The sequence below is a fragment of the Taudactylus pleione genome, unplaced genomic scaffold (assembly GCF_031769625.1).
Source record: "Taudactylus pleione unplaced genomic scaffold, aTauple2 ptg000172l, whole genome shotgun sequence".
NCBI classification, from domain to species: domain Eukaryota; kingdom Metazoa; phylum Chordata; class Amphibia; order Anura; family Myobatrachidae; genus Taudactylus; species Taudactylus pleione.
Window position 1 is genome coordinate 8980803 of NW_028284574.1, and position 15049 is coordinate 8995851.

Here is a 15049-nt window from a genome sequence, read left to right on the forward strand (position 1 = left end):
TCCTGCTTCACTTTGGCTGCTGTCCATTCCACACAGTGTTCAGCTATACTCATACTCATCAAGTAACCCCTTCCCTATTGCCGGACGTACAGAAAACGTTCCTATAACTACGTGAGGCCCTGTCCTGCTGCAATTTCAAACAGTGTCCAGCTATACTCATACATGTCGCTGGCTGTGCAGAAAATGTTCCTATAATTATATGATGTCCTGTCCTGCTGCCAATTTCACACAGTGTAAAGCTATACTCATACTCACCAAGTCACCCCTGGCCTGTTGCCGGATGTACAGAAAACACTCCTATAAATTATATGAGGCTCTGTCTTGCTACCAAATCCACACAGTGTCCATACTCATACTTGCCTAGCAACTCCTGCTTTGCCACCGGCTGTGCAGGAAATGTTCTTATAATTACGTACAGTACTGTCCTATGATGCCAGCCTAACCACTTTATTGGGGGTATGGACTAGCGACAGCCTTACATGCAGTTCACGCTGTGTTGATTATTTCCTATTGGTGCCAGCTTTACAAGTTTTTCACCTTTTTCACCTACCTGCTTCATGGGGAAAGAGAAGAAGAATTCCCAGAGGAGAGACTCTACTCGTCCTGTTAATATCCTGTCTCGCTCCGACCTGCAGCATTTTCTCCTTCCCTCTGGTACTACCCTAAGTGGGGAATCATCTCCACCTCCTTCCCCCCAGCTCTCCCCTGCCTCTGGCTCATCTTTCCAGGCGGGTGAACCCCACCTGAGCCAGGACACAAATATGGATGTGTCTCACAGATTTTACAATTATTGCGGTCTATGCTGACCAAGCAGGACTTTGAGCAGTTGGAACATAGAATCCAGGACACTGGACCTGATTCAGACACCCTCGCGAGCGCATAGCGCTCGCAAGCGGGTCAATGTTCAGGCAGTGTGCATGCACAGTATGCGCACTGAGCGTGCACGAGCTCCGGAGCAAGTGAGAATTTACTTGCTTTGGGGCTCGCTACAAGACGGGGCAGCTGTCGATGTTGATCGACAGCTTGCCCCATTTTGTAGGCGGGTCAAGGGGGTGGCTGCACAAATGGAGGCATTCCCGAAGGAACACCTGCCGTTTGTGGGTGGCCCTACTGACATCACACGTGATGTCAGTAGTGAACTTCCTGCTCTATTAGAGTAAGGACCCCGCTCAATTTCCTTACATACTATGGACATTAAATTGTTTGCTAAACTTATAGCTAATCGGCTTAAAATTTTACTTCCCATGGTCATACATTCAGACCTGGTGGGTATTGTCCCTGGGAGGGAGGCCCAGGGAACAACACCATAAAAGTTATAGACCTCATACACCTGTCTTCAGGTAGCTCTGTCCTAGTAATTTTACTTTCAACCGATGCCTAGAAGGTGTTTGATAGGGTTGACTGGTTGTTTATGCAGGGGGTCCTGCTGCACTTGGGGTTGGGTCCTGAATGCCTGCATAGGATTATGGCACAATATAATTTCCTGTTGGCCCAGATAAGGATCAATGCCATTTTATCAGATTCGGTAAGGATTAGCAATGGTTCCAGACAAGGTTGCCCTCTTTCCCCTTTAATATTCGTTCTCTACATATAAGCACTGAGTCGTTCTATCAGCTCTAATCCTAATGTCATGGGTCTCCAGGTTGTGGGAGTGGAATATAAATTAGCATTATTTGCAGACGATCTCTGAGCGTTTCTCTGCAACCTGGTTATCTCTGTCCCTAACCTTTTAGCAGAATTCAAGAGGTTTGGCGCTCTCTCTAGTATACTACTCAAAATCAATTGCTGTAAACTTGACAACACCCTTACACTCTGTATATATGCTGAAACAATCTTTTGCTTTCGCTTGGCATGACACTAGCCTTAAGTACCTTGGAGTTGTTCTTATCAAAGGCCTCTACAGTCTGTTTATGGACAACTTTAGGCCTTAACTCCAAACTCTTCGGTCTGAGCTAAGAAATTGGAGTGCAAAAACTTTTTCTTGGTTGGGATGGGTGAAAGTGCCCACACACATACCGATGTGCTCACGATCCATTTTCTTGTCCAATTTCCTCATGAACTTTCACGGGAGCTCCCTTGCCGTCGTGATCACGATTTTGCCAAAAAAATCACCCAATCTGTTTCACGATCTCACGATCTATCGGATCATACGCATCGTGAGATTGGTCGTGAGCTAAAAAAACCAAAAAAACAGGCTTTTGACTATTGGTGGGAAATTTAAATGGCCATAACAATGGGAGGGGCTAGCTAGGGAGTATAAACAGCAGGCGCCCTTTAAACTCTTTGTACATTCTGCTCTGCTACTAGATGAGGCTAGGTGTATTCCTGCTGAATCCTGTACATTGCTACTGTGCTCTTTGTATTTGGCTTGCCTGTTACAAAGTGTGTGCTACCTACCTGCATTCTATCCTGTTCCTGAATTCTGTACTGATGCGTCCCTATCAGTATAGAGTGTTGGTCGCTGAAGCTGCGGTCCGGGAGATTAGGAAGAGGGCCCAGCAAAGAAGGACGAGAGCATGCTGGGCCAAAGAGTGGCTGCTACAAAGGGATACCTGCTCTCACATGTTCCTGCTGATGGAGATCAAGGAGAACAACCCGGACGACTATCAGAACTACCTGCACATGGATGATGCCACCTTCCAGGAATTGCTGCATCTGGTGACCCCCCACATCCAGAGACAGGACACAAGGTGGCGGACGGCAATTCCTGCTGACGAGAGACTTGTGGCTACCCTGAGGTACCTGGCTACAGGAAGGTCATTTGAAAACCTGAAGTTTGAGACACTCATCTCACCTCAGTCCTTGGGTGTCATCATTCCAGAGACCTGCAAAGCCTTCGTTAAAGTGCTACAGTACTAGTATTGCAAAGTAAGTAAAAAAACCACACCACACATTGGTTTCATGTGTAAAGAAAATTTTTTTTTTTTTACTCAACATATAGCAAAAAATAGCCTGCATTTAGTACAATGTGCACTGACCTGTAGGCAACTGAAAGTGTGCATTAAACTGTGCGCAATATCCTTTTTTTTTATAACAATTTTACAAAAGAACATTATCACCAAATTTTATGAATCCCAATAGGTAGCCGGCTGTATGTGTTAGGGTGGGTCAGACGCCAGTTTGAACAGGCCAATACACACATGGCACAAGTATACATGGCCCTGGCTTCCAGCAATGTGTACTTGTGCCATGTGTGTAGTGACCTTGTCCAAATGGCGTCATCACCACCCTATCCCATGCAGCAAGCACCTATTGGAATTCATAAATTTGGTGATTTTAAAAACAAGAAAAAAAGTGACATCTCTGTATAACGGGACGATTCATCCGCTGCATCCAATAGAGCATTAAACAAGGTTGTGCTGGTGCTTGGTGGGGGAGAAATATCTAACTGGGCATGGGGGGATGGACATTTTGGGCAGGGGAAAATAGCACTGGGTCTGCTATGTACGTAGAATTGTTGATATTTTTGCTCATACAGCGACTCAAAAGGTCATAGTTTAACCTGAGAAAATGTCTTTCGATATCTGTATCCATATTTCTCAAAATGCTGCTCACATGAGCTGTGAAATCATCTATTGCATCAGAGGGTTTCTGCAACAGCCGACCTGCATTTTGGGGAAAATTGTCCTCACGTTCAGTAAGGTTCTTCTTTCTCCCCTGTTTTTTTTTCTTTCTTTGCGGTTGTTGTGAAGAAGATGAGGGTCCAGGTGGAAGTGGAGTTTCCACTTGTGTGGTATTCTCCGGCTCACTGTCACCACCAAGCAGACTGAGGTCCGGCGTGGATGCTAAATCAGGGTCTTGGGTGGGAGTCTATATAGGAAAGAAAGAAAAATAAAATATTATAGTCATGTTTTAACCCCTTTTTTACAGTTTCCTAACACTGTGGAGGAGTGGACCAGCATCGCGGAAGATTTTGAACAACGTTGGAATTTCCCTAACTGTGGAGGAGCCATCGATGGGAAACACATCCACATCAACCCACCTGCCAACTCCGGATCATATTACTACAACTACAAAGGATTCTTCAGCATCGTTCTCATGGCAGTGGTGAATGCCAACAACGAATTTCTGTTTGTGGATGTCAGCAAGAATGGCAGTGCTTTGGATGGTGGGTCCTTCAAACAGATGACTTTCTACCAGAGACTCGCCAACAAAACCCTCAACTTGCCTTCACTGGACCAGACAAAGCACGGCCTAAATTACGTTTTCGTCGCAGACGAGGCTTTTGCATTACATGAACATGTGATGAAGCCATTTGCACAGAGGGGCCTGACCAGAGAGAAGAGGATCTACAACTACCGTCTATCCCGGGCAAGGCGCATTGTGGAAAATGCGTTTGAAATAATGAGCAACCGCTTCCGCATTTTCCACACCACCATCAATCTACTGTGTGGAGAAGATAGACTGGGTTGTGATGGCGTGCTGTGTGCTGCACAACTTTCTGTGAAGAAAATCTACCCAACGAGGACCAGTCCCAGCTAGAGCAGAAGATGTAGGACCCCTGGAGGACATTGGACATTTTACATCTGTGTCTGCACCACCAATTACAACATCGACCGCACGTGCCAAAGAAGTAAGGGAGGAGTACATGGCCTATTTTAACAGACCAGGTGCTGTGCCATGGCAGGAGAACTGCCTGTGAACTACTGACTAAATTGGACATTTGGGATTTAACAACAAAAACATTAAGGATTTGGCTTAAACTGTGTCACTACTTACCAAGACTTCTGCAGACGGTTCAGGCAGTTCTGCAACCTCCTCTTCTCCTTCACGCTCAGCCATCAAGACGATAGATTCCCTTTGAGGCTCTTGATCACTGATGAATTACATCATATGGTAGTACCAGAGTGCAGGCATATATATATCATCTGTGCCCGCTACTGATTTTTTGGAGTGATCCACCTTCTTTTTTTCTTTTATTTACACTGTCCTGAGATTTTGAATCTTTTGCCGTACAGTTTTCAGGTCTGCATCAGTGATGTACTTTTTCGTATACTCTTGTGCGACTTGTTGTGGTACGGTACTTCCGAGAACTGATCTTCCACAGACACTCTTTCGAGTGCAGGATTTAGATGAATCCTGTCACTAATTCACATTCACTATCCATGGACATATCTATTGTAAAGGAAAAAAAAGAACATTTAAATATTTGTGTATATAGTTTTGTTAAATTTAATGTTGTTATGGTTAACATTTTTAATGTTTTAATATTTTCTTTTTTACAGGTTTTTAAAGGTTTGTTATGGTATTGTAATCGTGTTTTCTTTTACAGGAATGTCATGTGTTCATGTCTTGCTAATATAATGTTTTTCTTTGCTTGACAGCATGGGTGTTCCACATTTGGGCCTGTCGCATTTGTGGAATTACAGAACCCAGGATGCCCTGCCACAGTTTTAACATGCTGATATTTCCCAAGTGTGGGTGGCAGGGCATCCTGGGATCTGTAGTTCCACAACAGCTAGAGGCCGAAAGGTAGAAGACCCCAGCTTTAAATGATATGTGTTTTTAAATGTAATGTATGGTGATTATTTTGTTAAATACGTGTTTATTTTATTTTTTTTATGTTATATTACTTAAAATTTATTTTTATTTTATCTGTATTGAATTGATTTTTAAACATGTTTATTATTAATATTTTATGTTATTTGAATATGAATAATCTTCCTGAAATGTATTTGTTTATCTTGATTAAATATTTTTGACTATTAATTTTACAAAAAAGTTATTTTTTTTATAATTAATTATTAGGTGGCCCCATATAATTGGTGGCCAGTGTGGTTAGGTAGGGGACACACATTGGTGGGCAGTGGGAGCTTAATGCATGACCCAGCCACCGCCCGCCGGAATGAGGTGGGCAGTGGCTGGGTCATGAATTTATTACCTGGGGGCACACATTGGTGGGCAGTGGGGGAGCACATATTGGTGGTCAGTGTGGTTGCATTTAAACTGTACAAATACTCACCAAACTTCAGACAAAACAACACTTCAGTGTGCAGGCTCCAGAATGTGCGACTATCTTATCCATACACGATGCAGCACAAGATGGCGATGGGGTGTGCACAGGAAGCTGTCAGTCAAATTCCGCGTTGTGCGATGAATCGTACGATTCATCGTGAGGAAAAAAAACCCTCATGATCGGCTCCCATTGTGTTCCAGGTTGGCTAATCTGCCCTACAGCACGGCAGATCAGAGGATGCGAGGTACCATGAGCGGGAACGCACATCGCATCGTGATCATGAGTGGGGACTCACAATTTCCTCACGATTTGGCCATATTTTACATGATCTGTCATCACGATTCGATGAAATCGGCCAAATTGGGTGAAAAGTTAGTATGTGTGTGGGCACCTTTAGTGTCATGAAAATTAATATTTTACCCAGAGTTTTACGCTATTATGCTTGGTAGAATAATGGACGCCTCTATTGCTCTTTCACTGTACCTGTGGATAGGGGCGGATTGGGATGGAAAACCAGCCCGGGAAATTTATGGAAGCAGCCCTAATGGGGGTGGGGTCTGTCAAGGGGGCGGGATCCCTTCTCATAGGGCCCGATTCTGAGGTGGACATAGTTGCAGCTGTCCTTGCTTCTTTTGCTACAGTTTCGTCTGTGACTTTAAACAAATATGCAAGGACTTAGAGGCCCACTTTCAATGTCTAAGGGGTCTATTTGCTAATCCATGGAGAGAGAGAAAGATAAGTCTCAGACAATCAGCTCCTTTCAGTTTACAGGCTATGTTTGAAAAATGACAGTTGCTTGCTGATTGGTTGAGACTTATTTTTCTCCATTTATATCTCTAAGGATTAGTGAATAGACCCTGAAGACTTTAGACACCATCATTGGTCGCACCATTGGAACTTTCAACAGCCCTATGCTAGGTGCAGATCATCCATCTAAGTATGGCCCCCAGTGTGAGCAATTCAGTATCTCTGTAGCCAAACCCCTGTAACCGCCTAGGAACACCCAACACATTTCTAATACACTACTTGTCTGAATCTGCACTGCCACTCAGATACGTGTATAGATCAAAAACAATGTACAAGAAAAAAATAAAACACATTATCCACCACATGAAAAAAAACACATTATCCCCCACAGAAAAAAAAACACATTATCCCCCACAGGAAAAAAAAAAAACATTATCCCCCACATGAAAAAAATAAAACCACATTGGTTCACACATGAAAAAAATAATACCACATTGGTCCACACATGAAAAAAAAACACATTATCCCCCACAGGAAAAAAAAAACACATCCCCCACAGGAAAAAAAAAACACATTATCCTCCACAGGAAAAAAATAAAAACATTGGTCCACACATGAAAAAAATAAAAACACATTAGCTTCAACAAGAAGAAAATAAAACACACCGGCCCCAAACAAATACATTGGCCTCCACAGGTAAAAATACAAACACCTTGGACTCCACAAGAAAAAAAAAATACATTGGCCACTGCAGGAAAAAAAGTAAAACACATTGTCCTCCGCAAGAAAAAAAAATAGGGTGTGTCCCCGCCAGAAATAGCACCTGGACCACAAACTTCATAAACTCCACCACCGCTGGGGTCGGGATGGGAGCAGCAGTAGTGGGAAGCAGGATGGGAGTAGTAATAGTAGTGGGACGCAAGGAGCAGGATGAGAATAGTAGTAGTGGGAAGCAGGGGGTTGAATGGGAGTAGTAGTGTGGATTTGAGGGTAGGATGGGAGTAGTAGTAATGGCAGAGCTGGTGCAGTCTTGGAGTAATAATAGTGTGGGGCAGGCGGAGTAGTAGTTCAGAACAGGGGGCAGGATATGAGTTATAGTCTAAAGCAGGGGCAGAATAGGAGTAATGGTGGGAAGCAGAGGCAGGATAGGAGTAATGGTGGGAAGCAGGGGCAGGATAGGAGTAATGGTGGGAAGCAGGGGCAGGATAGGAGTAATGGTGGGATGCAGAGGCAGGATAGGAGTAATGGTGGGAAGCAGGGGCAGGATAGGAGTAATGGTGGGAAGCAGAGGCAGGATAGGAGTAATGGTGGGAAGCAGGGGCAGGATAGGAGTAATGGTGGGAAGCAGAGGCAGGATAGGAGTAATGGTGGGAAGCAGAGGCAGGATAGGAGTAGTGGTGGGAAGCAGGGGCAGGATAGGAGTAATGGTGGGAAGCAGAGGCAGGATAGGAGTAATGGTGGGAAGCAGGGGCAGGATAGGAGTAGTGGTGGGAATAAGCGGGCTGGACAGGAGTGAAAGAAACTGAAAATGAAATACCTCCTCTCCAGGGTCAACTCATCTCATTGACGTTGTTTTCTCAGTGTTGACTGCCACAGTGTGTTGGGAAAGCCCCTGCCATTCGTGCCCGCTCCTCTCCATCCCAGGCACAGCTGCACCCCACCCCCTGCGTGGTCCACTTAATCAACTCCTGCAGCCCCAGGGTACAGGATGGGATGGCCCAAAAAATAAAAGAGGGGCTGATGGCTGGCGACGGAGGGTGAGGGAAGGAAGGGACACCGCACATCGTGGATCCGGGAACTTCCAGTTTGCGTCTGCTGTGCTGCGCTGCCTGTGTCTGAGGCTGGAGGCGAGCCGCGTAGGGGCTGGAGGCGGAGCCGTCGGCCCCATGCTCCACAAAAGCTTATGGGAGGAGCTGCAGCGGCTGGGCATGCGCAGCCGGCAGCTCCCCCCCCGCCCTTTTTTTTTTAATGTAAGTTGTGCACTGAGCTGCTCGATCGAAGTTAAGCTCCGATCGCGGCAGCGGGACTGTGGAGCTGAGGCCCGGGGGAGTGGGGTTAGACTATTGGGGTGGGCTGGGGGGACACCGTCACTAAGCTCCTGCGCTGTGCAACTGCCCGATCGAAGGATGCGGGCAGCGGGACAGGGGTCAGTCATTGAAGAGTGGGCTGGGCGGCAAAAGGACCGGCCCAGTGGGAACTGGCCTGGCCTCCCGGCGGCCCAATCAGCCGCTGCCCGTGGAGATCCAGGGTGCCTATTTTAACGCATCCGACGATAGGACAGGGGTAGCACAGACCGGTTAGCATTACCGCCTCACAACGAGCGAGCGCTCTGAAAGAGCGCTCGCTCTGAGCCAGGGCGTCTTTTTGTGAGCGGCCATGATGATGGTCGCGATGGTCAAGACCATCGCGACCATCGGGCTTGCGACGAGACCCTTGTGGTGGGGTCTCGTTGCCGCAAGCCCCAGAGAGATTTCAGCTCTAACAGAGCCGGAATCTCTCCACTGACATCACTCGTGATGTCAGTGGGGCCAGGAACGCCTCCGTTTGGTCAGCCACCCCCCCCGGCCCGCCCACCAAAGGGAAAGACCTGTCATTCAACATCGACAGCTCGCCCCCTTTGGTGCGAGACCCGGAGCGACGGATTGCCCGTCGCTAGCCGGGTCTCGCGCATGCGCATGACAGAGCTGGCTCCGTCGTGTGCATGCGCTGTGGGCCACCATCGACCCGGTTGTGAGCGCTCAGCGCTTGTGACCAGGTCTGAATCAGGCCCTGAGGTCGTAGGTTTACTACCCACCACGGCCCTAACTTTGTGGCGTTTGTATGTTCTCCTTGTGCTTGCACAGGTTTCCTCCAGGTACTCCGGTTTCCTCCCAGACTCCAAAAATATGCTGGTAGGTTAATTGGCTCTCAACAAAAATGAACCCTAGTGTGTGTGTGTGCATGTGGTAGGGAATATAGAGTGTAAGCTCCACTGAGACAGGGACTGATGAGAATGGCCAAATATTCTCTGTAAAGCGCTTCAAAATATGTGTGCGCTATATAATTAACTGGTAATAATAATAATAATAATAATAGGACCTACCTTGGTGCAATGGAACAAACTGAGGAGGCATCCGTGGATCACTTCTCCCTTTTCACCTTTAACCCATTTCTTTCACAACAGCGACTTCCTTCCAGGTGCATCTGGGGCACTTTTTCATATTTTGTCACAGCAGGGTGTCTCACTGGTTGGCCAGCTGGTGGATTCTGGGAGGATCTTTCCTTTCAGTTCTCTACATTCTAAATGGGCATTGCCGGATGCTGAGATTTAGCGTTATTTACAACTCAAGCACTTTGTTCAAAGCCGTGAAATACGATTAGCCTGCGGTAAACCATTGACCCCTTTTGAGGACATGTGCCTGGCAGCTACATGCCCATCACATCACCTGTCTACATGTTATAAATTATTAATTGAACATACTGTATATACTCTGAACCCCCCAAATTTCTTGGTGATTGGGAACGTGATTTGCAGGTCTCCTTTAGCCCCCAGGATTGCCATAAGATTTTGGTTAACTCCTTTGCTAGTTCGGTCAGCTACTCAATTATTGAGACTCAATATAAGGAGGTTTCACGTTGGTATAGATGCCCCCACATTTTTGCAACAATGTTTCCTAATGTGCCTAATAGCTGTTGGCGTTGCAACTCCACGGATGGTTTGCCTTTACACATCTGATGGGAAGGCCCAGCCCTACGCCCCTTTTGGGAGAAAGTTATTTCTCTCTCTTCATCAGTCTTGGAGTGTGAAGTCCCATCTGATCGCTCCTTTTGGCTCTTAAATCTATACCTTAGCTCCCTAGCAACTTACAAAAAATCCGTACTTAAATTCCTCTATTGCACTGCAAAGGCAGTTATTTGTGTCCATTGGAAGTCCATGGTACCACCCTCTTTGAAGAAATGGTTTACTATATTCGATCTATATATGGATATGGAGGATCTCCATCTCAGAGTGGAGAAAAACAAGGAATTCTGTTCTACCTGGTGCTCTTGACTTGAGTTTAAATCGTCTGCGGCTTATAAGTCAGCATTGGTTTGAGTTCTTGGTGCATTAGGCAGGTTATTTACCCTCTTTCCCGTTCTTTTCTCCCCCCCTTCTTCTTCTCTGTTTTGTCCAGTCTTTATATATTGTCTGTTTTTTTTCTATTCTTTTCATTGTTTTCATATTATATATTATTTATTTCAGATTTGATATTTGGTTGCTACCAATTATTTCAATATCGATATTTGATTGTATGTTCTATTTCAAGAAATATTTTGATGATATTGGATTTTTGTCTGTTGCTAAAATTTATGTTTGTTTTAAAATCAATAAACATATATTGAAAAAAGAAAAAAGAAACATGCACAGATCACTATGATCTATGCATGCTTCTTAGGGCTTAAAAAATGTTTAAAATAATAATAATAATAATAATAATAATAATAATAATAATAATAATAAAAAAACAGCATGGAGTCCCCCCTAAATCCACAACCAGCCCTGGGCCTTTTAGTCTGGTCTGGTCATGGAAAATCGGGGGGAAATGGATAATTGGAAAATTAGGGAGAGGTATAAAAGGAGCCTGTTGGAACCAAGCCACATCCTGAGGAAGGACTTCTGGTCTGAAACATGTTGATGGTGGCTTATGGTGCAGTTTTCCTGTTATACTGAAGGATGATTTCCATCTGGCCGGTGTTGACATCTTCCATCTGGCGAATAACACCTTACATACCGGAGTATATGTAGTGTGTTTTTCAACATTATATATATATATATATATATATATATATATTATATACACACATGTGTGTGTATATATATATATATATATAATGTATGAGGGGTGATTATAAAGTTTGTAGCGTAAGGTACAATTAAATGTGCTAAACAGTTTTTATTATTTTCACATAAAATTTAACTTCTTGCTCATCGCCCAGTCATCCGCTACCTCATCATAAAGGGTTTAACACCCACAGGGACCCATGAGGACATGGTTATGACACTAGGGGAGGCTGCTCCTTCTTATAGCATGGTTAAGAAACGGGAAGCAGAATTCAAATGAGGAAGGGAGAGCCTTGAAGATGATCCCCATCACCATTACCACACAACCATTGACAAAATCCATATATATATATATATATATATATATAGAGCAGCATGTAGAAGGGCACTCGGTATGTAAATAAATAGCTGGGGTGCCTGCCACGACATTATATATAGCATGTCTGTTGCTCCATAGAATAAAAGGTAGCCTGGAGTGCCGCCTACCTTTTGTTCTATGGAGCAACAGACATGATATATATATATATATATATATATATATATATATATATATATAAAACAAAATCCAGTGTACAATGCAGTTGGAACCGGATACAGCAGTATATGGATGTGAAAATTATGGAACAGCCACCATCGATCGACAGGTCATGCAATTTGCACATTTAAAGCAGCCCTTCTTCGCTGGTCTAAGCCATATATCTCTCAACTCAGATTCTGGTCGCTTTAATGGTTGCATCAGAAGTTGTTTTAGATTAGGGCCACGTTTGTATGCTAATATAGGTGGACGTTGCGTACATTTTCTCAATACAGCGTCCGTAGCTATGAGAGGCTGTAAATATATAATAATAATAATAATAATAATAATAATAATAATAATAATAATAATAATGTGCATAAGATAGAATTAAGTGGAAAGTATAAAGAATGGACTGCAAAATCAATCCTCTCAAAAAATTATAATAAAGACAGAGAATATGTTTCACATCACATTTTCTATTTTAAAAACATCAATCTGAATTGTTATTGATAACTTTGTTATTTGGAACAAAAATGTAAGAATACATCTCCTTACAAGTGGATTTAGAAGCATTTCCTAATTAATGTTCTACAGGATTTATTCTGAAATGAAGTTGTACTTTCCAGTGAAATGAAAAGGAGCTGCCACATGCTAAACCATGCTCAAATCTATCTTTAGCATTAAGAAAATGTTCTCTTATTATGTCCTGAAGTGACACAAATTTAAAAATAAAAAGTTATTTTTCTGATGCCTCTACAGAAGATAGGAACAGCAAGCATATAAAAAAAATCTTACTGGTATGAATACACTCAGACCATTCCCTACAGAAGAACACAGAGGGCTGTTCTTTAATGTCAACAAAGCCAAGAATAAGGCATAGAATCATCCGTTGTTTTTTTGTGCTGAATAAAGGAAATACAGTAAGGAACATGAGCACTCCATTCATAATACATACAGAACAAGAATGATCTTGTATTTCAGGTCTATTACTGTTTTAATCCATGTCATTTAGAGAATTTGATACAATTTTTACCATAATCAATGTACATCTACATTCCATACTTAAAATTAGCAATTGTTCTATGTTGTTGTTGTTTTTTTTACATCTTACCAGATTGGTGGACCAGGAAAGTTTAATTAGCTAATCCTTTGACGAAAGCACAGAAGTTAGTGATTTTCCACTGAAATAAGGCTTGAGTGTGATGGTTGTCCATTATCACATACAGTACATGAATCCTCAATTTGCCTACACTTCCTAATCTCAGAGAGCGCTCTTGGGTTCCTAGGAGACTAAATAACCCTCCCACATCCTGTCCACTTCTGCTGTGAATTGCATCATTGTGTTCCCACTGGGGTTGAGTCATAATAATGCCTCAAATATGTTTAATGAAACAAAGAACTATGGTGGATAGTACAGATGTGATAAAGGAGATAGTTTATTTCAAATGAGAGAGATGGTCTGAGAGCCATTCATTTGTCACCAGGATATTGTATGGTGCTACTATGCCTATCTTGGTAAACCTGCAGATGCAGGGGGACCTGTTCTCCTATTCACACACATCACTCTAAGAAGGAATAGACTGACAGAGCATAAAGAAACTCATGGCAATTGGTCAATGTTGTTTAATTATTAAGTGTAGGTTATTTCCAACAAAGTAAAAGGTACAAATATGAAGTAACAGTTTTGTTACATTAAGTGTAAGAAAGACAATGCATGTAATTGTAAACAGGATTTTTGTTCTATGGCTTACTATACATTTAACCTTTAATAGTAAATAACCACCTCATATATGTTACTGAAAAAACTCCAAATGAACATAATAACCTGGAGGAAATAATATAAAAGTGAGCCATGGTATGAAGATGGCATGGTCTAAGTCTGTAGCTGTAGTTTGCAGGGCTGTGGGCAGGAAGTCCCCGGCACCTGCTGCCGGGGTCCCTGCTTCCGGCTCCATCCATGGCTATGCTATGGCTGTAGAGTGTAGGCAGCCGCAGTTCCCCTAAGTGCCGATCTGCACAAGAATTTAAAGAGATAGTATCTAAATACATCAAGGAGACCCTTGAGCACAGATTTATCAGGGAGTCTAAATGACCCACAGGAGCTGTTCTATTTTTGTTAACAAGAAAGATGGAGGGCTGAGACCATGTATTGATTATCGGGGTCTGAAAGCAATAAACGTCAGGGATCGGTATTCACTAGAACTAATCTTGGAACTCTTTCACTGTATAAAAGGGGTGAAGGTTTTTCAAAATTAGATCTCCGTGGGGCCTATAACCTAATAAGGATCCAAGAAGGAGATGAGTGGAAGATGGCATTCAAAACGCAGGGTGTTCATTACGAGTACTTGGTCATGCCTTTTGGTTTAAGCAATGCACCTGCTGTTTTCCAAAATTACATGAATAACATCTTTCGAGACCTGTTATACAAGTACGTAGTGGTGTATCTGGGTGACATTCTGAACTTCTCCAAGGACATAGTGAGTCATCATAAGCACATATGCGAAGTGCTGTTGCTACTTCGGGATAACTTGCTCTTCTGCAAGTCGGAGAAGTGCTCTTTCGAACAAAAGGAGTTGGCATTCCTGGGATACATTATTTTGGACTCTAGTCTCCAAATGGATCCTGAGAAGCTCTCTGCCATAGTCAACTGGCCCCATCCGGTGGGGTTAAAGGCGATACAACATTTCCTAGACTTCTGTAACATTTACCGACAGTTTATCAGGAACTATTTGATTGTTGCAACTCCCATCACTGCTTTCACCAAGAAGGGCCAGGACACTCGGGTGTGGCCTCCTGAGGCATAGGAGGCATTTGTCTGCTTAAAAACGGTGTTTCACTTTGGCTCCCATCCTGAGGCAACCCGATTTTGACCAACCTTCCTTTTTAGAGGTAAATGTCTCTACGGTCGGGGTTGGGACGGTGCTTTCGCAGAAGGACAAGGAGGGAAAGTGGTACTTTTGTGGTTTCTTTTCTAGCACGTTTTCAGCTCTGGAGAAAAACTATGTCATCAAGGATAAAGAATTATTAG

The 15049-nt window shown here is 43.5% G+C and overlaps 1 protein-coding gene across 1 annotated transcript; it reads right to left on the bottom strand.

Moving 5' to 3' along the window:
* Positions 1–3004: 3004 nt before the first annotated feature.
* Positions 3005–13201, bottom strand: LOC148521240 (uncharacterized). Its single transcript, XM_088475455.1, has 3 exons — positions 13133–13201; positions 4720–5115; positions 3005–3810 (listed from the first exon to the last, which is right to left on the bottom strand). The coding sequence occupies exons 2-3, from the start codon at positions 4780–4782 to the stop codon at positions 3385–3387; spliced, it is 489 nt and encodes a 162-aa protein (XP_088331581.1). The 5' UTR covers positions 4783–5115; positions 13133–13201; the 3' UTR covers positions 3005–3384.
* Positions 13202–15049: the final 1848 nt, after the last annotated feature.